This window comes from Sitophilus oryzae, unplaced genomic scaffold, assembly GCF_002938485.1.
Source record: "Sitophilus oryzae breed Bouriz unplaced genomic scaffold, Soryzae_2.0 scaffold_1297_pilon_pilon, whole genome shotgun sequence".
In the NCBI taxonomy this organism is placed as follows: Eukaryota; Metazoa; Arthropoda; class Insecta; order Coleoptera; family Curculionidae; genus Sitophilus; species Sitophilus oryzae.
The window spans coordinates 7,245,111-7,269,361 of NW_022145945.1; the positions used below are offsets into that span (position 1 = coordinate 7,245,111).

At 34.0% G+C, this 24,251-nt stretch overlaps 1 protein-coding gene across 1 annotated transcript in view; it reads left to right on the forward strand.

Annotated features, from left to right (window-relative positions):
- The window catches only part of LOC115874673 (protein O-mannosyl-transferase TMTC2-like), a 603,898-nt gene that overhangs the window by 479,217 nt on the left and 100,430 nt on the right, over nt 1-24,251 (forward strand). Inside the window, exon 9 of the mRNA XM_030889892.1 lies at nt 20,787-20,927. Within this exon, the coding sequence (XP_030745752.1) occupies nt 20,787-20,927 (141 nt within the window). The remainder of the gene's footprint in view (nt 1-20,786; nt 20,928-24,251) is intronic.

Consider the following 24,251-nt stretch of genomic DNA (forward strand, 5'->3'; position numbering starts at 1 on the left):
TCAAAAAATCATCTCCTGAAGTTTGGCCAGATACTTAATTAACACCCTGTATTTAAAAATGGCTGGCTAGTGATTTAGTAAGCTATGTTTATTTTAATAGGAAAAAAATACATTTCATAAAAAATAAACAAACCCATAATACAAATACTATACACCAATTAATTAATTAATTTTAAATGTATCTAAATAGGCACTTTAATAATTGAAAAATGAAAAATGAACAGGAGCACTTCTTAAAATCACTTCATAGAGTATACAAAATATGCTAAAAATAATAATTCCAATAAAAAACATAAATGGCACATTAAAATCTGCATTATCTGAAATCAAACTATAGCTAAACGGGTAATACAATAATAGAGACAAGACGCCGACATCTATAACGCGATGAGCAGTTTTTAATAATTATTCCGAGTTATTATTACATACTTATTGTTTTACAATTTATTGTAATGATGGTTATGGCATTCCTTCAAATAAATTTTGATTTAAGTATTGTTAATATAGTCATATTAATGATTATAGCCCGTATGATTTTCAAAATAAATAATCAAGAGTGTTTTTATCAGAATTATTAAATGATTAAGTCAGTAGCGTAACTTCAAATGTGAGGCCCCCCCGCAAAATTTTTTTGGTGCCCTTATATTAAAATAAAAAAAACACACTAAAAACATAATATAGCTTTATGTACGTATATCAAGTCATTTAAAATATAAAAACAAAAAAAAACTTATAGACTAGAAAAAATAATAACTAGAACTAGAAAAAATAATAATAAAAGAACATAAAAAATAAAACATTAAAAAATAAATCAACACAATATTTTTGGAAATTGTAGGGGACGCTGTTCACATATATATGTATTTAGTAAACAAAATCACGAGGCCCCATTGCGGGTGCTGCGGGGCCTACGCTACGCTACTGGATTAAGTAGAAATAGTTAATATTTAGAAACTTCGTAAGTGTTATATTTTAGTATAATTATGGATTTAATAATTAAATAATTATCTTAAGTTTAAATTGTGGTAAACTTGAGTTTCAATCATTTATATTTAAAATCTTAGGAAAGGCAATATAGATTTTAGGCAGGAGAACTCAAGGGAAGGACTGTGTAATTAGTAATTAAGACTTTACAAGTTTTTTTACTTGCCATTTTTCTTGTCGTTCACGTTGCACGTTGACTCTTCGTTGTGTCACACACAATCTGAATTTCGGATATGATGCAGAGCTGATAATATTAAATAGGCTTAATGGGGGAACTGATAATATTAAATAGCAAATATATCAATTGCAAGGTATTCAAAGAAATATTTTTGTTAACTTTGCAAACATTTAAAGCATGCAATAATTAAAAAAAACTGTGAAAAATTGACGTGAGATTACTTTATAATTCTTGGAAGTCTTGGATCATAAAGATTTGAATTATTGTGGGTCTGTTTTGTTTAAGAAATAATAATTATAAAATAATAATTTCAAAAACTCAACTATCAAAATATAATGGTAGCAAATTTTCATGCATAGATATCATGCATAGGTATAATGTTCTATATTAATTGGACATACTGAAGGTAAACTAGGTATAGTTCCTGCAATCGATAATATATTTTATTGCTTTTTCATATCACACAACATTTTCATCATAACAAAAAACCGTCAATACCGCTACTCATATTATGGGCACCTATGTATATTTGTGGTTGTGACGGTTTTTTATTAGGTATGATGAAAAGAAGTTGCAAACTAAATTATCGTGGAACTATATTTTAATTTATTTTTATCTACAGTAACTATTACTTATTTTTTGTACGGCGAATTTAACCGTAAGTTCGAATATTGGTTAAACCTAGAAATACCTAGGTAATAGCCCAAAATATGCAAAAGGGGGAGTGAGTTTAGGTTAGATTAGAATTAGGTTTTAGTTGGTTTTGCATTAATAAAAAAATATAGGCCTAATCTATACTTAACCTAAACTGACATTTTTTGCATATTTCGGGCTCCTACGTGGGTAACCCTACGTTTAACCAATATTCGGGCTTTTACGGTAACATAATACTCATTCTGATTGGTTTAATCTGGCTCCATAATGAAACTGTGGGTTCCAGGTGCTATTGCAAATTAATGCCATTAATTCTATGTATATACATACCTCACATTTCTATAGTGTAGTGACCGTGATCGTGACCATTCATGAATCCGCACACGTCCATCTCCATCATTAATATTTTTTTTTAATAAATTGTTCACTTTTATAAAAAGCCATCACGATAAAAATCAAATATCAAAATTATTTAACGTTGTGAACGGTTCACTTGTTCACTATACGTATCTCGAATATACCCTACTGGCAAACAAAACCTTAGGTCGGCGTTTACATGTATAGGAGTGAATCGCTAATCTACTAAGTCGGAGAGAGCCAAAATACGAATATTTGTAATATAATCACTTTAACCTGACGCTAGATCCATGCGCTTGGGAAAATACTTGCCTTCTGTCTTTATTCAGTACATCTTATTTTACGTTTCGTACACACGAAAATCGGCACCCAAGACCAGTAATGCCGACCCCAGTATTTGCGAATGGCAATTAGCGATACGTTAGACTGCCAGAATGCTGACGTCACGAATGTCAAATTGCTTTCCAAACAAGGTTTAGTTCTTTCATATTTCTATTGAGCTCTTCCAAATGACGTCACAGGTTAATATAAAATGTAAAAAACAGATGATTGCCGACCACCGCCGACTTTTGTGTCTGGTATTTTCAATACGCCTATGATGGTTGCGCATGTTGCAAAATCTGTGAATTTTTTTTTTACTTTTTATGTTATCAATTTGGTAGTAAATAATAACTTATTACTTTAATTGATTATTTAAATTAATTGTCACGAACGTATTTTTACATCCAACTATGTTATTCTTTATTTACAATAATATAATACTTCGGGGTAATCCGCCTATTGAAAAATAAACATATTTCTTTAAAATCAATACATTCAGTTTTAAGACACTCTGAATACACAAATAAAATTATTGATTTTTAAATTATTAATCGCAAACTAGGGAGAGGGAAACCATACAACGAATAGAGATGATAGGTGTTAGGTAATAGATTTTAGACTACCGTTCGAGATGCACTGCTGGTTTGTAAGTTTTGCAAAACATTATAACAAAAAATGTTATTAAAGGTAAAGTAAATGTTTTCTCATTACATAACTAGGGTTAGCTAAAGCAGATTCTTTGTTTTCCTGTTGTAATAATCTGGCCTAAATCTTTTCCTTATTTATTTGATCTGACGAAGGTATTATGTATATAATATGGTGTATGTATTTAAGGGAAACGATTTATGGGCTGTTAAAAACTTTAGTTTAAAAGTAATCTAAATGCAATCTTATGGTATCCATTTGTGCGGATGTTTTTGGTTTAGTGTTACAATAAGGGCCTTATTGAGAGCACTAATATTTTTCGACCATGACTGAGCGAATATCTTGAATGAGCAATCAAAACCAAATAATAACTAATAATCTAAAGCAATTTGCAACAAAGCTTGAACTCTAGCTTCGAGCCTCGCAACCAGAGACCTTAGTACCTGCAGGTGGGGACCTGCTGAACTAACAAAAAATCTTCAGTTTTGAATGTAATAAATATGGCATATTTTGAATGTATTACATACCTATTGCTTTCAGTTGGGGGTTGGAACGTCTGTTGTTATAAAACCAAAAAAAAAAACACTAAATAACCACAATACACCAAAGCACTTTTACTTTTACACTGGACGATGATCAAAACTCCAAAAAAAAGTTTTGATCATCTGCTGATGTAAAAGTGTTTGTGTATTGTGCTGATTTAGTGTTTTATTTTGCTGATACCTTTTGCTTTTAAATTTTGCGAATAAAAAATAATACTAGCACAAAGAAAACAAACCAAATAACAAGTTATAGAAATGCTAAACATAAGTAAAAAAATTCGCGCCGGGAGGCACGTATAGCCGCCCATAGTAAAATATGTTAATAAAAAATTGGCAGGCAGTTCTTTTAGTTTTAAAGTAAAGGAATTTTTCCAATTTTTTTATCTCCAAAACTTCGACTTTGACTGATTTTGATGTTATTACAAATTTTGTTGCAAATATTACTCCTAATCTTAAATTGAAAACCGCGTTTCGCTAGCTACTGTAATTTTGGAGTTACGGTTTTTTAAAATTTTTAAGCTCCTCCCATACCCCCTTACCAACTCTCCACCCCCACCAAAAACTAATGGCCAGGTTCTTGGGTGCCACAGTATTTTTGTGCCAAATTTGGTTAAGATCGGTTTAGCGGTTTTTGAGTTATCGTGTTACAGACGGACAGACAGACAGACGAACAGACAGACAGACAGACACCATGAAAATATTTTGTATTTAGGTCATTTATAACCCAAATAACTAATTTTGAGTGAAATTATAAAAAACTTTTTTTGCCGATCTTAATAATAGCCTACCATATCTGTTGGTATGGTCGGCTAAAAATTGTGGAGTATATAAACTTATATAATTCAATAGTATTCACTAATAAATCTAAAGCATAGCTGGTCTATAACAAATGTTTTTAACTTTTAAAAGAAAGTACGCTATTCAAAACATTAACAATAGCTTTTGTGTCACCAAAAACTGCAGTTGGGTTAAATTGACGTGAATGAACAGCCCATTAACCGCCATGTTCTGAAAAATCAATCAGAAGCCCTCTGTAGCGACTGTTATTTATTTTTTTCTCTAGTAAACAACATCCGCATTGCATACATTTACCCAAAACAATAAAATTCTCGGCCGTGGCCGACTTCATTGTATGAGAGAAGGAATACTGGTGCCAGCATTTTATTTTGTATACGTCATTGAATGTATGATTTATCGCACTTTGGGTCTCTTTTGTTCTTCTTAGCCACATTGAACATGTCGGAAAGTCATATTTTTCTCAATTTATTTTTTTTTTCGAGATAGGTCCGAACCTATACGCTAAATAAACTTTTATCTGGACTTAATCAGGTCTGGTTTATTGCTTTCCTTTTTGACAGTAAAGAGAGAAAGATGTTTTAATAAACTTTTTTCCGTAGCAACTGTTAAAATTGCCTTATATCTATCAAAAATAGTACCTTAACCGCAAGGGTAGATTAAATGATACTTTACCAGCGAGGATAGGTTAAAAACTTTATTTCTTCTGGCACGTTTTATAATTGCTTCCATTTTTGAAATATTTTTGTATTCCTTTTCATAAGTTATTAGGGATTTAAATGGAAGTAGTTTGGATATAGAGTTTGTCGCCTCAGCCTGAATATCTGTTGGTAATTTACTTATTTCGTTTTGAGCCATTTCTGGCTCCAATTCAATCAGCAATCGACACGAAAGAGAATTAAACAATATTGACTCAAAACTGACAACTAAAGAGACATTTTTATTTATTTGTCAAATTACATAGAAACCAACGCCAACCCAGCACAATATTTTTTCTACTCTTAATAAATTCCTTGAAATAATAATTTCTGAATATTTTTTAAAACGTAACTCGCTATAGAAAAAAGTATTGTTTTATACACGACGATAAAATTGCATTAATGTCTCCCGAAATTAATCTTATCGGTCGACTATAAAATACCATTTTATCGTCTTGTATAAAAAATAACTATTATTTTGGATCTTTTTAATTCCATTTTAAACTTGTTTGTTAAAGTTACTGCAGTACTTTAATTTAAAACTTAATAAAATATGTACGGTAATCGTAAAACATTTTCCGATGCACGTCATCAATCATATCGAAATTGTCACTAAAACCTATAAACCTGACTAAATGAAACTTTAACAAAAATGTTGAAATTTATTGTATAATACCGATTTAAGATACCGAGCAGCTTTTCATTTCACTTGGATATAGAATATAGAATAATGAATAGAGCAAATGATTGTAACAGATTATTTGCTCTAAGAGACAGTTTACTTTTATTAAAACTGCAAAAATTAGTTTAAACCGAATTTTATTTTTAACATGTTGGTCATATTGAGCCGTGTTCAGCAACGTTGTCTTTTATTATTTCACAATTATCATAATGTCAATCATTATTTTGTATAATATCGTGTTGTTATTGAACTTTTGGGAGTAATTCTCGTTTTTTGCCTATTTTCATAGTCTTTTTTTTAACCCTTAAGTACCAACACAAACGCAACGGACTAGCTGGACATATAACATCTCCCCTCCTCTCCGCTTCTAATTATCATCCAACTATGTAATTTCAATACGTATCAAAACAAGTTAAAGGCCGGCAGGGCAATTTGCGAAAATGTGTAGTTTTCGAAATATTTTAGTTCAAACTGTCTATGACGTCTTACAGATGGAGCGTTAACGTAAGTTTTTTTTTTATTTGTGGAATGAATCAAGTACCTAGTAGCTCAATACATATGCAGTATGGCGAGCAAAATTACAAGGATACTCTTCTAAAGTGGTTTGAAGAGACTGGCAGCGATAATAGCAAAATAGTGACATAGAATCCGAATGTGGCGAAAATTTTGCTATAGAGAGCGATCATAATTATGAATTCGAATTAGAAGGTCAAAAAACGGTTTTTAACTAATATCTAATGGTATGTAGCTGCGTACGTTTTGTTATAGATGATAAAAATATGGATGTGAACGATCAGTAGACTAATATCGAAGAAAGTGAAGAGAACAATTTGTTTGGAATGCACAAAAAAGTGTGCACGGAACATGCCCATCTTTAGGCATTGTTATTTTTTTATTCTTTATATTTTCTTTTGCTTTTTTGTGCTTAATAGATAGGTTTTTATATGCCAAGTATAATAATAAATATATTTTTTTCATTTTCCTTTCGTTTTTTTTTCAATCTCCATGAGAAACAAATTTATGTCAAAAATCCAAAACTAGTACATTTATTTCAAAAATGTAAAACATGTTCCCATAATATAAGCATTAGATATTTTTTTCCTGTAGTTTTAATGCTAATGATTTCATCCACTTACAGAAAATCTGTTAGACACAAACAAAATATGTATTTTTTAATGCGTCTCTCAGACGATCTGTTAGTATAGGCGCGACTATTTGAATATGTTAGTACTTAAGAGTTAAATTGTACTTTTAAACACAAAGAGTTCTTTTAAAAACTAAATTTTTAAGATTTTGTATTACATTTCTTGAAATTGTGTTGGAAATATGCCGAAACATTTAAACGGTGGAAGCAAAGAGCTTGTAGCTTTCCTGATAAACTAAAATAAATAATAATAATTTAAATAGTATTTAAACGATAACGTGACAATAAATTACTCTTGATTGCAGTCAGAGAAGTAAGTTTGATTGGTAAGCATATTATACCACTTTCAAAGTGATTTCTACATATTTCAATTTGTAGCGAGTATATGCTGCAATTTAAATATTTCTACTGTGAATGTTACCAACTACTAATGTTAATAAATAAATAAATTACTAAGATATTAATTATTAAATTAAAAATAAAACGTAAAAATCTTTAAAATGTAATATAATATTGATTCCCAATTTTATATTGCGATTCGTTTCATAAATCTATTACAATCTGGCAGCGCTGTCGCTATCGCTTATTACTCAAAGTTGAACAGGTGCATAGGAAATTGTTTTCTGATTACTTTACAATAGTTTATCTTTGGCAATAGTTTATAATTTGGCAATAGTTTATCTTTGGCAATTACTCGAAAAACAGCAGAACAGTAGCACAAAGAGCCATGGAAAGAATCATGTTGGGAGTCACCATTAGGGAAAAAATACGGAACACCCACATACGTCATTAAATTAATAATATTGTTACTTAAGACATAAAGTTAGATTCAAGGAGGCTTTTAATTTAGTTGATGTAGTTTATTTAAAATAAACAGTATAAATCTAAAGAATAGCTGGTCTATAACAAATTTTTTTGACTCTCCAAAAAATTCTATATGGGTATTTCGCCACTGCAAGAAAATCTGCAAAATATTTATTATTTTTTAAACAATAGTTATTTTTTACTAAAAAATATTTTTAACCAAATAATAAATAAAAAATATAAAAATAGTAAATATTTTTGACTTTCAAGCCAAAGTAAGTTATTGAATAGAGAAACAATGGGTTTTGTGTCACTAAAAACTGCAGTTGGGTTAAATTGACATGAACAGTCAATCAGAAGCCCTCTGTAGGGACTGTTATTTTTTTCTACAGTACATCATCGGCAGTGCATACGTTCGCGACAAACAATAAAATTCTCGGCCATAGCCGACTTCATTTTGTCAGAGATGAGAGAATGATGCCAGCATTTTATTCTGTAAACATCGTTGAATGTATGATTTATGGTCAAAACCTCTCATTTGTTCTTCTTGGTCACACTGAACATGTCGGAAAACCATATTTTGTTTGAGTTTTTTTTTAAATTCTATATGCGAAACAAACGATTGCCTGCACTTAATCAAGTTTTTTTATGGCTTTGAATTTTATAAGTAAATATGGAATTTTATTTTGTGTATATTTTATTACTGTTTAAACGTTTTTGTTTTATTTACTACCAGCAACTTATTCTTACCTAATATACCTATATATACCTAATATACCTATTGCTTCTAATTTTGCGAAAAAAAATATTAGCGCCAAGAAATTCAAATGATTAATCTTATTTTTAAGACATTTAATTAGAAATGCTAGTCACAAATAAAGAAATTGTGAAGAGTAACCTTTTAGAACTTCAAGATTGTTGAAGTTCAACAATCTTGAAGTTCTCAATGTAGGGAACAGCCCCACGTTCGTGACAAAAACACGGGCAGAAGTATTAGATTTAACAATCGGGAGTGCTAGTGTAATCAGTTACGTGAAACACTGGAGGGTCTCAACGGAGGAGTCTCAATGGAGGGTCTCAACGGGTCCATATCAGATCACAGAATCATCGAGTTCAAATTAGGAGGAATCACACTCCAAACAGAAACTCGAAGGAATCCAAGAAAAACAGACTGGGACATATTTATATAACACCAATCTCGTAGACAACCTAAACCGTATAGATGCAAGTAGGGCCAGAAACCATCTGCATCTAGAATGGTACGCAAGGGAAGTCAGCAGTGCAATATTGGATGCATATGAATCTAGTTGCCCCGCAAGTAAAGGCATACAGAAAAGTAACAACAAGCCCTGGTGGAACAAGAAGTTGGCCAAACTTAGATCGGAGGTCCGACGACTCTTTAATAGAGCTAAATCCAGTGGCGAATGGCAGCTCTACAGCGTGAAATTAACTCAGTATAAGAAGGAGATAAGAAAGGCAAAGCGGTCTGACTTTAGATCCTTTTGCGAAAACATCACTTCTACTCCTGATGCAGCTAGATTACACAAAGCTATGGCCAAGAGTGGATGTATCTCCAACATGGCACTTAAGAAATCTGACGGAAGCTACACGGAGGGAGAGGAAGAGAGAGCAAATCTCCTACTTTATACACACTTTCCAGGTAGCATACCTATTGATACTCATGTAGCTCCCACTGAACCCCACAATCCTTGCAGGGAAGATTGGGAAGTGGCCAAGCTAGTAATAACAGAACAAAAGCTGAAATGGGCGATCGACACCTTTCAGCCCTATAAAGCAGCAGGAGTGGATGGGATCTTTCCTGCCCTTCTAAAGGAGGGTCAGCAAATAGCTACTCACCATCTACTAAGCATTACAAGAAGCAGTCTAGCGATGGGATATATACCAACCACATGGAGAAGAGCAAAAGTAATCTTCATACCCAAAATAGGCAAAACTGACTGGACAAATCCCAAGTCATTTAGGCCTATTTGTCTCACATCGTTCATACTAAAAACGCTGGAGAAAGTAGTTGACAACCATATTGGAGAAAATCATCTAAAGGTTAAACCACTGCATGATAGTCAGCATGCATATAGAACGGGCAGATCCACAGAAACTGCTCTGTACCAATTAACGGAGCTAATACAGACAAGTCTGGATAGCAAAGAAACAGCAATTTGTGCCTTCTTGGATATTGCGGGGGCGTTTGACAATATACCACATAAGGTGGTCAGGCGATCTCTAGAAACAAGAGGGGTGAACAGAACTATTATTCGCTGGTTTTGGGAAATGCTGTCAACACGAACAGCAGAGGCTCAGATGGGCACCAAAACTGTAGCTGTTAAAACAACGCAAGGAACTCCACAAGGTGGAGTAACCTCCCCTTTGCTGTGGAGCTTGGTGGTGGATGAACTACTAGATGAATTAACTCTAGCGGGAATACACTGCATTGGGTATGCAGATGACATAGTCATGATCGCTCGGGGGAAACATGAAGGCACCTTGTGTGATATTATCCAAAGAGGACTCCGTATCACTGAGAGATGGTGTAGGACTGTCGGGCTGAGTATCAACTCAGACAAAACCGCGATAGTGCCATTCACCAGAAGGCGAAGTCTGAAAAACTTGAAAAGAATCCAACTAGATGGAAAGGAAATACTGCCAACACAGGAAGTTAAATACCTGGGAATAACCCTGGACAGTAAACTCCTGTGGAACAGGCATATTAAGAACACTACCAGCAAAGCCATAAAGGCTCTCATGATATGCAGAAGACTGGCCGGAAATAGATGGGGCTGCTCCCCTAACATTTTGCGCTGGATGTATACCATGATAGTAAGACCCATAATTACTTATGGAGCAGTTGCCTGGTACACAAAACTAGAGCAACGGACGGCAAGGCTAAACCTATGCAAAGTCCAGAGACTAGCATGCGTTTGCATCACAGGAGCCATGAGAACCTGTCCAACAGCAGCAATGGAGGTTATTCTAGATCTAACACCACTGCACATTGTCATTGGCAGATATGCCAATGCGACAGTGATTAGAATGGTCACTAACGGAATTAGTACTGGGAGAATTGTCAGATCAGGGGCTTGGAACACCCTCAAAAAGGAAATACCACTCCTGCAACTCCCAGTGGACGATATGCCAAGAACGTACAACTTTGAGAAACATCTCAATGTAGTATTGAGCAATAAAAAGGATTGGAAGAGCGAAACGCTTGCCCAGCAGTTAAAAGACCATAACTTGGTATACTGATGCTTCCAAAACCAATACGGGAACAGGGATCGGAGTGTTTGGGCCGAGAGCTAAATACTCCGAACCAATGGGCACTTACCCTAGTATCCTACAGGCTATAATCTACGCTATCGAAAGATGCGTACAACTTATCTTTGATAGGAACTATCGGAAACAAGAAATAGCCATCTTGTCTGATAGTCAAGCAGCGTTAAAAGCGATCAACTCAGTATCAATCAATTCGAAATTGGTCAAACAATGCATAGAGAAGCTGAATAAATTAGGCAAAGAAAACAAAGTCCTCCTACTCTGGGTGCCTGCTCACCAAGGGATAGAAGGCAATGAAAAAGCAAATAATCTAGCTAGGAAAGGAGCGAACACTCCACTAACTGGACCAGAACCGTTCTGCTTGTGGTAACCAACTCAAGGCGGAACTCAAGAACTTGGAAGATTCCATCCGCAACCTGGAATGGAAATCTTGCAACGGTCTAAGACACTCGAAGAAGTTTCTGAGGGCTTATGATCAGAAAAATCACAGATCTTCCTGGGTTTAAGTAAGAACAATCTTCGGATTGTCACGGGGTTTTTAACAGGACACTGTCTCCTCAATGAACACCTCAGTAGATTGAGACTAAGAAGAAACGGCGAATGCAGATTCTGTGGGGAAGATGGGGAAACACCAGTACACCTCATCACTGAGTGCGCCGAGACGACAACCATTCGTGCCATGAATTTTGGTACGACTGATATTGGAGATGGAGAACTACCCTCTATAAAACCGTCCCAGATACTGGCTTTTGTCAAAGCCCTGGGACTGTATGATGAGTTATGACTCAAGAAAGGGGGACACAATGGATCTGTAAGGTCGCAGTGATTAACCCCCCTCCCACTCATTCTAAATTCTAAAAAATTCTAAACCTTTTAGAACAGTATTCATTAATATATCTGAAGTATAGCTGGTCTATAACAAATATTTTTGACTTTTAAGCTAATATACGTTATTCAAAAAACAGAAGCAATGAATTTTGTGTCACAGAAATGTTAGTTTACCGTCACAAAAAAATCAATCAGGAAGCCTCTGGAGGGAATTGTTATTTTTTTTTGTAGAGACAAAGCACCTGCATTGCATACATTTTTGCAAAACAATAAAAAACTAGCATTTTATTTTGTATACGTCATTGAATGTATGATTAATTGACTTGTCTTGGTCACATTGAACATGCCGGAAAACCATATTTTTTTGAATTTGAGTTTTTAAAATTCGTCCCATTCTATACGCAAAATAACTTTTTTCTGGGTCTAATCAAGTTTCGTTTATGGTTTTCAGTTTTACAAGAAAATAGAGAAAATAAATGATTTAGTCAATTTTATTTTGTTTTTATTCATATTTAAACGGTTTTTGTTTATTTTCTACAGCACATTTAATTAAAATTTAATAAACTTAATACGAATACTATATTCTTAAAAAAGCTTAACAAAACCATTGCTTCTAAATTTTCTGTGAAAAAAGTTACACTAGCAGAAAGTAAAATAATAATCTTTTTTTGAGATATTAAATTATAAACATGGAAGTTCTGAATTTAGATAATACAGTTTAAATAACAAGTTATAGAAAATGCTACTCATGAGTAAAAAAATTGTGAAGTATATAAACTTACAGAAGTCAAGAGTATGCACTAATAAATCTAAAGTACAGATGGTCGATAACAAATATTTTTGACTTTTAAGCTTCATTCAGAACCTCGCAATTAGTGGAATAAATTAGTGGTTTCAACGTAGAAGTTTGTTCCTTTAATTTCAATGTAAACATTCAGAACGTCTAAATTAGTGGTAGTCATTTTCAATTAGTAGAAAAAGTTAACAAACTTTTGACTTTTCCATTAATTATACTTCAAAATTTGAGGAGATTGTCATTTTAACGTTTGATTATCATTCATCAAGAGAAATTGTGGTTAGAGATCAAAAGTTTATTGTTTTATAAGCTAAATATTAGGCTTAAAGCATAAATGCATATGCATTAGGCAAAAATGCACAAAAGATAAATTTTATAATAGAGATATTGAAATTTAGAAAACGTCAACATTTGACGTTTCCAGTATTTTACCAAACCGTTCCGTATCAAACCGATGTTTTTCAGGAACCGCTCTTTACCGTAGTTTACCGCTCTGGTTCGCCTGGTTTTGCAACGGAATACAGCCTAAGTTGTCATCGTCATTTTAAAACAACTTAATTTTAATAAAATTTTAATATTCAGTACTAGTAATAATTTATTATTATACATCTAAAGAAAAAGTAAGCATGATAAAATGGTACTACGCGGGAAATAGCTTAGACAGTGTATCTGACATGTTTCGGTTAATTTCCCCTGAATATTAAAATTAAATTACTTTTGACAATGATAAAATCATAGTTTGTAAACGTAAAAGGCATGTCAGTTTTTGACTGGTGTTTGGTTGTTACCGGTTCGGTTTTAATATAAAAATAGATATTTTTTAAATTGCTCAAATTCGGCATGTGTATTTACCATACATAAGCCTTTAAAAAATATACTTACGACTTCGCTGTAAAATAAACAGGGGAGCCAATATTGGACCAGTTCAAAATTTGCATGGGATTTCCTATGTTTCCAACGACGATGCGCCTGGTATAACAAATATTTTTGATTTTCAAGCGAAAGTGCCTCATTCAGAATAGAAACAATGGTTTTCGTGTAATAAAAACTGCATTTGGGTTAAATTGACCTGAATGAACAGCCTATTAACCGCTATTCTCTGAAAAATTAACCAGTAGCCCTCTGGAGGGACTACTTTTTCTTTTTTCTACAGTAAAAGGGCATCCACAATGTATATATGTATACATTCGAAACAACAAAAATCCCTGGCCGACTTCATTGTATGATGGAGAAGAGAATGGCGCAAGCATTTTTTTGTATATACGTCGTTGAATGTATGATTTATAGCTCTTTGTTCCTCTTGTTCACATTGAACATGTCGGAAAACCACATTTTGTTTGAGTTGCGAAATACGCTCCAACTCTATACGCTAAATAAAATTTTATCTGGACCTAATCACAATTTCTGTTTATTGATTTTTCCTTTAGTTTCCTCCCAGTAAACAGCAAAAAAAAGCTTTGTAATTTATTCGTTTTTAGAGGTGTTTGTTTGATGTATGACAGCACCTTGATTTAAATTTTTTAATAAAATAAATGCAAATATGTTTCATATTTTTCAAAATTTTGTAATACAAAAACATGATATGATTCTGGCACAAAAAATAAATTAATAATCTTAGAGAAAACGTATAAAACATTTTATTAATATTAGTTTTTATTTTTTTCATTTAGTTCATGCATATAAATCTCAGTTATGGAAATACTAGCTATAAATAAATTGTGAAAGCTAACTTCTAAAAGTCAAGAATATTCAAAAATAGATTTATACCGGGTGCGTCTCGAAAGTAAGAAAGAACCCCTATATCTTTTTTCTTTTTTCAGATAAAAAACGAGATTTGGTATGTTAGTATACCTATGACATAAATTGGGATTGATTGACGTATTCCATTGTTTTTAGTTACTTCCTTATTCACCAGAAATGACTAAAAGTTTTGATTTTTAAATGGAACCCTCGGTATATTTCTACTTAATTTCATAGAAAATGACACTCTGAATAGAATGACATATGATATGTCAACTTCTGAAATTTTCGCATATGGTTTATTTAAAATTGTAACAATGCGGTTTATAATGACAATTTGCCTCGAAATACCAAGTGTGTGGTATAAAACTATTCGAATTTTTTTTTCCAAATACTCTAACGAGCCACTCTTGTTTTATTTGAAAAAAAATGAGATATGATTAAAAATACGATTTGGGTATCTTTTAACCGGCTAGGACAAGAGACGGAAAAAAATTAGACGATCAAAACTATTTGGAGGTTCCAAGACTCCTTGATTAAAAATTAGTGTTTTTAACACAACCATGGCACTCTAGATTAGAATTTAAAATATTTTTTTAAAGCGAAAATGTCAAAAGTTGACATATGATATGTCATTTTATTCAGAATGTCATTCTCTATCGCATAAAGTAGAGATATACTAAAAACAATTACATATTAAGGGCTGGCAAAGGTTAGTCTTGGGTCGAGATTTCCGTATGTAAGAAGAGTACAATGCGTTTATAATATACTGAACAAAGGGAGAACAGTAAACACGTTGCCGAACATATGAAATAAACCGAGAAACTGTGCACATTGCTAACAGACGTGGAAGGGGATAAGCAGATTTGTTGCAGTTGACCGGTCGACCCAATCAGTACCTCTGTCAGTACTTAAAGTTCTAGGGAGAGGGGTACATCATGCGTTCAGCTTCACGATATAATTACGTCTCGTGATACTTTATTTATTTATTTATCAACGAGTCTTTTTTAAGTGCAAGTCAACGAAAATTCTTAAGTTAGAAACACTTGCATTTTTGGTTAAAATAAGTGGAATTGAGTTGGTGTTCGACAGTGGTCACGCTATTAGAACTCTGAATTCAAAAATCGATATCTCGAAATCTATTAGAAAAAATTGATTGTAGTTTTTTCAAAAGCTTGCTTAATATTTCTGCTGTATTTTCTTCGTAGATAGTATGTGACAATTTTTATCAATAAAAAAATTACACGATTGCTGAAAATTGCTATGCTCTAAAAGTAAATGGATGGGTTGTTTACAATTTTTGAATGGGAAAAAAACAACCCAACAAAAGCGAATTTTTCTTATGTAAACATATTGTAAAAGATCCGATCTTCAAAATAAAAAAAGTTTCAATATCTAAAGTGGTTCTTGAGTTATGTATGTTATGTGTTAAAAAGTTGAGTTTTTAAATTATCGCGATTACTGACGTTTTCTTGTACTCTCTAAAAAATGACACTCTAACGATATCCTTATAATTCCATTTCAGATGCTCAAAAACATGTCTAATGATTTTATCTAGTTATCTTTTTAAATAAGTCTTAAATAAAGCAGTATGCGATCGTGATTTTACTTTACCTGATGTAGAAAGACGTACCGGCAACGCCGCAACAGCACACTGTCGCATTTCTCTCACTCCTACTTTCATACATGTAAATACCGACGCAAAAGTAACAGTTGGCAGCACGGTATATCAATCAATGCAAGTCATATACTAACATACCAAATCTCGTTATTGTACCTGTACAATTAAAAAAGTTATAAATGTGAGCTACTAACAAATATCTTTCAAATAACAGTGCGTTATTAAAATCAGAAACAATGACGAGGTTTAATCAAAAATCGCATTATAGATTGTAACGAAGTTACTATTTTTTTATATATATTTAATTTTCTTTTTCAATTTTTCCGCCGATTACGAATTTACTTTATTTAATTTATCTTTCTATTCTTCCGTACATTAGAAAAATTTGATTCTTTTTCGAGAAAATAGTACTTTTTAAATGAAATTTTATTTGTTGGATTAATGTACGGACCGAATCTATTAATTAGCCTAAAAAGCGCTAATTAATTAATTAAACGCATTCCACGCGCTCGATGCAGCCCGCTTGGTACCGCTGGTACTAGATCGGGTATCGAGACGCGCACATCGCTCGGCGCACGCCGCCACCACGACGGTTCTCAACTGGAGGGAAGGACTGGGGAAAATAAGAAGCGACGCGCCAGCCATAGGAAGGCAGTTTCTGCCCCAGCCACCAACCGAGAAGAAGCCACCGGAGTCCCTACACCACCACCACCGACAGCACCAGCACCAGCAGCAACAGTCACCGCAGTTCGCCAAGCAGAAGCTAGCCCCAAGACACAGCCGCCGCCTAGCAGTTGGAAAGCCTGCCGTCCTCCGTCGTTTCTAATCCGCCGTCGCTCCGAAACCGCCCGCAAGATTTGTTCCAACCCAGTGACGAGACTTTACGCATCGGAGCCAATTTGAGCGCTAGATGTCGCAACTAGCCACCTACACATCGCCGTGCCATCCGCCTTTTTGAAAGAAGAAAGACATTTTTTTTTTGCATTTAAAATAAAGCTTTGACTTGTAAATAGTTTTGGAAAACACGACCTGCCCTTTATTTTACAACTGTTGATTAGAGTTTAATTTATTTTCCCCACCTCTGAGCTAAAAGAACTGTAACACTGCCATACTTCTCCACTGTTTAAAAGCTACCCGAACCGGCACTAGTGGGCCTCTAACCACTTATTAACTAGAGGTGGCGCCCGAGATCTTCTAAGCAACAATACAAGAAACTTAAACGTCAGTAACAGAGCTCAGGAAGAAGCAAACGTTACAAGTTTGGATGTCCGAGAACAGGGACGTTGCAAATTTGGCATGCGAGAGCTACGTTACAAAATTTGGCACCCGAGCAGGGACTGTGATCCGTCCCTAAAAAGCGCTAATTAATTAATTAAACGCATTCCACGCGCTCGATGCAGCCCGCTTGGTACCGCTGGTACTAGATCGGGTATCGAGAGGCACACATCGCTTGGCGTACGCCGCCACCACGACGGTTCTCAACTGGAGGGAAGGACTGGGGAAAATAAGAAGCGACGCGCCAGCCATAGGAAGGCAGTTCCTGCCCCAGCCACCGGAGTTCCTCACCACCGCCGATCCAACGAAAAAAATTTGTAACGTAGCTCTCGGATGCCAAATTTGCAACGTCCCTGTTCTCGGACACCCAAATGTGTAACGTTTGCTTCTTCCTGAGCTGTGTTACTGACGCTTAAGTTTCTTGTATTGTGGCTTAGAAGATGTCGGGCGCCACCTCTAGTTAATAAGTGGTTAGAGGCCCACTAGTGCCGGTTCGGGTAGCTTTTAAACAGTGGAGAAGTATGACAGTGTTACAGTTCTTTTAGCTCAGAGGTGGAGAAAATAAATTAAACTCTAATCAACAGTTGTAAAATAAAGGGCAGGTCGTGTTTTCCAAAACTATTTACAAGTCAAAGCTTTATTTTAAATGCAAAAAAAATGTCTTTCTTCTTTCAAAAAGGCCGATTGCACGGCGATGTGTAGGTGGCTAGTTGCGACACCTAGCGCTCAAATTGGCTCCGATGTGTAGAGTCTCGTCACCGGGTTGGAACAAATCTTGCGAGCGGTTTCGGAGCGACGGTGGATTAGAAACGACGGAGGACGGCAGGCTTTCCAACTGCTAGGCGGCGGCTGTGTCTCGGGGCTGGCTTCTGCTTGGCTAACTGCGGTGACTGTTGCTGCTGGAGCTGGTGCTGGTGCTGTCGGTGGTGGTGGTGTAGGAACTCCGGTGGCTCCTTCTCGGTTGGTGGCTGGGGCAGGAACTGCCTTCCTATGGCTGGCGCGTCGCTTCTTATTTTCCCCAGTCCTTCCCTCCAGTTGAAAACCGTCGTGGTGGCGGCGTGCGCCGGGCGATGTGCGCGTCTTGATACCCGATCTAGTACCAGCGGTACCAAGCGGGCTGCATTGAGCGCGTGAAATGCGTTTAATTAATTAATTAGCGCTTTTTAAGCTAATTAATGGATTCGGTCCGTACATTAATCCAACAAATAAAATTTCATTTAAAAAGTACTATTTTCTCGAAAGAGAATCAAATTTTTCTAATGTACGGAAGAGTAGAAAGATAAATTAAATAAAGTAAATTCGTAGTCGGCGGAAAAATTGAAAAAGAAAATTAAATATATATAAAAAAAATAGTAACTTCGTTACAAGGTTAAATTATTAACGCGAAAGAAACAGCTCATTAATTCCTACGCTAAAAAAATAACCAGGAACCCTTATGTGCCGCTGTTTGTTTTTTCTACGGCAACAACATCCGCAATGCATATATTTACGCGAAACAATAAAAATCTCGGCCGCAGCCAACTTCATTGTATAAGAGAGGAGAGAATGGCGCCGCGTTTTATTTTGTATACGTTGTTGAATGTATGATTTATCGCCCTCCCCTTTGTTCTCCACGGTCACATTCAACATGTCGGAAAACCATATTTTGTTTTGGGATCGGTTTTTCCAGATACGCTCCACTCTATACGCTAAATAAACTTTTATCTGGACCTAATCATGTTTTATTTATGTGTTTCCGTTTTGCCAGAATCTGAAGAAAAAAAGATAGTTGTAGCATACTTTTATTTTCTTTTTAAGAGTCCATTTTACCAGTCCGAAAAAGTAGCAAAATAAGCGTTTGACATTTAACTTTTTTATGTAAAATTGGCTAGGTATTTTTATACAAATGAAAAAGGATATTAAAGATAAATGATTATACTATATCCGTATTGTAGCACATTTTTAGACCACTTCTTTATTTTTAAAATTTTGATGGTCAAACATCAACAACATATTCCTTATGTTTGGACTAAATTTTCTCGAAAAGAAAGACATCATTTAAAATTCCGTTAATACACGAAAATAGATTGAAGTTTTGTGATTACAGTGATATATAATTTATATAGTTTTGTAATAAATCGCTCGCTATTTTATGGCAAATACTAAAGCTCTGCAAACCTTAGTTAAGCCTTAATTAAAGCACGTGTGTTTGGATGTTTGGGCGTGGCTTAACACGGCAGGATCGGGCTAAGCCTTAGGCAGATATCTGAAATATAATATATATTTCCTTCGGCCACACACCCGCGTTACCCGACCCCTAAGAGCGACCCGAAAGTACAGCGTAATAGACTCTTAAGTAATATTTGTTTAATTCATTGCAGTATCTTAATAGCCATTTAATAAGAGCAATCAAAATAGAGCTGTATTTTTTTAGAAACTATATTATTCTATATTATTAAATTTCATTTAACAAATACAAGGTGTCCCAATATTCCGTGGACATAGAACCACTACGAATTTTTGGAATCAAAATAAGTTCATTGGGTACAATTACGTCTATACAAAAGTGATTCGTTTTTCTGCTAGAGGGCATCAAACTTTAAAAAAATAAACATATTTTTTCAGATATTTTGCAGTTATTCCGATTTGAACGAGATTTTGGGTGTCTATGTTTTACTAAGTGCTTTAACATTTGGCTTTCACAAAAATCAAGAAAAAGTACGGGAAGGGTGAAAACTACCCCAACCCCTACATAAACTTTAGTATAAATATGTTCCAATTGCACCAACGACAAATTTTTTTGAATGGTAATATTTATTACATTTGTTGTCTCTTGTAAAACAACGCTACATGACATAGTTTTTGTGAAAAAAATGTTTGAAGATTTTTTTCAAAAGCACACCTAGAAAATTTACAGGGAGTTCCAATATTCCATGCACATAGAACAACTACGTATTTTTTGGGTCAAGTGGCTGTCTGTGAAGACGACCACCGAACGATGTGTTCTTAACTGCCTTATTATTTGTTCTACACAATAATGGCGATAAGAGGAACAATATTCACATATTAATAAAACATAGCAAACCTAAGATTTAAAACTTGAGCCACACACGTTTTAAACATTTCCATGAGTTTATTATTGTATAATAAAATGGCAATCAGGTACAAAAGGATTGTGACAAAAAATTAAACCGTTTTTAGTAACGACATTTTAGGAATTTAACTAGACCTGGGACTGTAGTTCTGATATATTATAATCATCTCTGATAGTATAATAATTATAATGTAAAAAACTATAAAACTAAAAGAAAATATTTATAAATTAACGATAATTTAATCATTTTTAAACATCGAATACTATGACTACTTATTACATATTATATTACTAATTAACACTTTTCGCAGAAGCTTTTTTTGTCACTTATTGTTAATTAATCTATATTTTTGCATTACAGAAATTGTTTAACATACTTGGCGAGACTCTAGCCAAAATGCAACAAGACGAGGAAGCTGAAAAATGGTACAGAGCCGCTCTGGCTGCCGAACCAAATCATGTTGCTGCTCACATCACTTACGGAAAGCTACTGGCAAAAAACGTAAGTTTAAAATATTCAAATTTTATTTTTAAAACATGAAATATTTATTCTTTATTTTGTTTTAATTTTATTATTGCCTATAGTAAATTTCTCAAATTGGTTTTAGCCACGAAAACTTGAACTAATGTAAATAAAAAATATATATAAAATTTCTAAAAAGTTTAGATTATTTGACATCTAAACGTTCAATGTAGAAAATGTTACCAACAATACAGGTAAAGAATTATTGTGTAATTATTTAAGTCCATTATATTTACACAAAAAATAACAATGTAGCATATTCTATTAGATTTTAATTATTAGGCGAGTGGCAACTATATTGGTACAAAATAGGTTGCTAAAATTTTTCCGATATATCACTCATTCTCCGACGATTAATCATATCTTATTTTTATACGTTTTTGATTGATTGATGCATTCTACTTTTAATAATGGATGTTGGCGATAGAAGCGATAACGTAGCTCTTCTCTATTTTTCCCTTTATTCTTTGCGGTATTTGTCTAGCTATTAAGGGCACATTTTACAATAAAGGTCATTATTTTTCATCCATTATATATTACCTTTAAAGCTACTTAAATATAATTAAACTCAACTGAACTCAATTTAGGTAAATAAACTAAACCCAACATATCATTTAGTTACTAATATTTTTAAATTATTTTTTATTAATAACTTATATTATCTTCAGATATCGGAAACAACCTCTACACTATGCGGAGAACTCTTCAAATCAGGCGCAAGTCGTGTTTCGTCGCCCAAATTTGTCGCGTTTCGATTTATTTCCAGTTGTCTTGACCTACTTCGATTTGCCTGGACCTACGTTCAATTCCTAAAAGCGCCTGAAAACTACTCGTGGAGAGGGCGTGTTTTTTTTTGCGTTTCCTGTTGCCTCGCTCAATTTTGTTTCGTTTTGAGCTCTTTCCAAAACGTGGCGGTATCTGTACCCGAGGCAAAGGACTTTTTTTCATAAATCTCAGTGAAATAAGTAAACCTAGACGTTTCGAAGATACATGTTATTACGGTGATATTTCGTTAATTACATCTCGTTTTATGTTGACATATATTCCACAAAATTAATATTTGAACACGCGTTTATAATATGCATAGTAGATATTTAAGAACAAAACTTTTCACTCAATCTGCAGAAATATAATTACAATATGTTTAATTTTATTACCTTTACGCGGCCTTAATTGATTATTATAACAACGGTATTGCTTGATGAGTAATACTGACAATATCGTCAATATATCGAGCTGATTGGGAAAACTATTGATTGACCCGATGCCAATAAAATATACTTTTATATATAATAATACCATGGTTTGATATAAATCCATTTAAAAATAAGAAATAATTAGACAATATTTAAATAGTTTAACACCGTGTATTATATCTAATAAAAGGCGGACCGCCAGAACAGTTTGTCACTGTCTATTGCCCTGCAGTTTTACGATTTTAAGTTTTGGAAATATATTTTTTTATTATATTCTAATTAATAATGTTAGACAATGATTAAAACTAAATATTCTTGTGTAACCTTAGAAAAGTAGCCAATTTAATCTCCCATCAGTAATTGTGTTTTAAATGCACTGTTTTTGATTTTTCGTATCAGTTTAATATAGTGGTACTACATTACACTTCATTACAAATTAATTATATTTATTCATACTCCATGTTTATTTATTATTCTGAAGCCATCATATAGAGCGACTAACGAGCCGCCACCTCAAGGAAGGCAATGGCAAACCACCTTGAGTATATTTGCCTTGTACAGCCTCTCAAATAGTGCCGTTCGGATTCGGTAAAAAACTGTAGGTCCCGTGTACTTGTGAAACACTGACGACACACATCAAAAGTACATGCGAGAGGTAGCCGACGCTCTGTATAGAGTATGGCACTGTAAGAAGAAGAAGAAGAAGCCACCATAACGTTTAACCTTGATTGCTTCGTGCTATTTCACAAAATAGTACGATAAATAATATGCCCGTGTTATAAAAATTAGTTCCCACGTTTCCTGAAATATATCGAGACGCGCCGTGATTGGTTGTATGTTTTTTATTGTTAATCTGGGTTAATAATAAAAACCAAACAACCAATCACGGCGCGTCTCAATCTAATGCAGGATACGGGGGAACTAGGTTTCAAAACACGGGCTTATATTTTAGTTTACTGCTGAAAGTATTTTCAAAAATGTTTTGCGAAATATTTCCAGACATATTTCGTAAAATATTTCGGGAATAGTGTAGGAGTTGTTTAATACTTTTATAGCTCATACTGAAAGAGATTTTAAACATTTATGCAACAAAATAATAACTGTTATTTCGACTATTCATTGACTTTTTTATCTACAAAATGACACGATCAGCTACACTGCATTTTTTCTTTTCGCTGAATATGCGCGTTTATCAAACTGCAAAAATGTAAAAGAGATTTTGTGAAATATTACACAATAACCCTGAAATTGACCGAAATTGCTTCGAAATTTCCTTAAAATACCCCAAAATTCCTCGAAATACCTTAAAATTTCGCTGCAATTCCTTGTGTTTGTATAAAATCCTCCTCGAACGAGGTCAAGCAAGGAGCTCTAGACACACCTCTATGCAGAAACACCTCTTTAGTCGTTTTCATAAAACGTCGAGTGGGCGTTAAATGTGCATAATTGACCCTAAAAAGCTTAGTGTCGTATATCTTTGCCTCGATTCACTGTCCTGCATATTCATAAGGAGCGCGTGGCATCGTCATGAAGAGGATTTTTGTTGTTTTCCGGATGAAGAAGAAGACGAAGTTTTCTCGCTGCGCTCCCTTCCCAGCAATTAGTCTCTAATTCTCCGAAAATTTCAAAGTATAAAAGGGATTACAGCGGAGCGATAATTAAGATGGCCATGGCAGAAGGCTTTTTTATCTAATTACGGAAAGTAATCTACTAAAATGCTCTGCGATTAGTGTTGAAATGATGGAATGAAGATTTTTAGGAAGTAATAATTAGAAATTTGTAAAATTAGTTTAACCGCGATGGTTTGTAATACTGGGGGCGTCTCAAAATAGGAATGGCAACTTTTGGTTTTTAAATGGCACCCTCGGTATATTTAAACTTTATTTCATAGAATTATTTTAGGCATATCTTAACTTAATTCGGTATAGTCTGTCCAACGACAAGATCCTTGACAGTGATAGATGTGTCTGTCATTTTAATTTCAAAGTAGCTTATTTTATTTTACAAAGAAATAACTTGGTACAACTGGAACGCATAGCAGGAAATGTATTTAAAATTTGACATAGAATATTATTTTCTTTTATCTATGAATTTGACTGATAAGTGA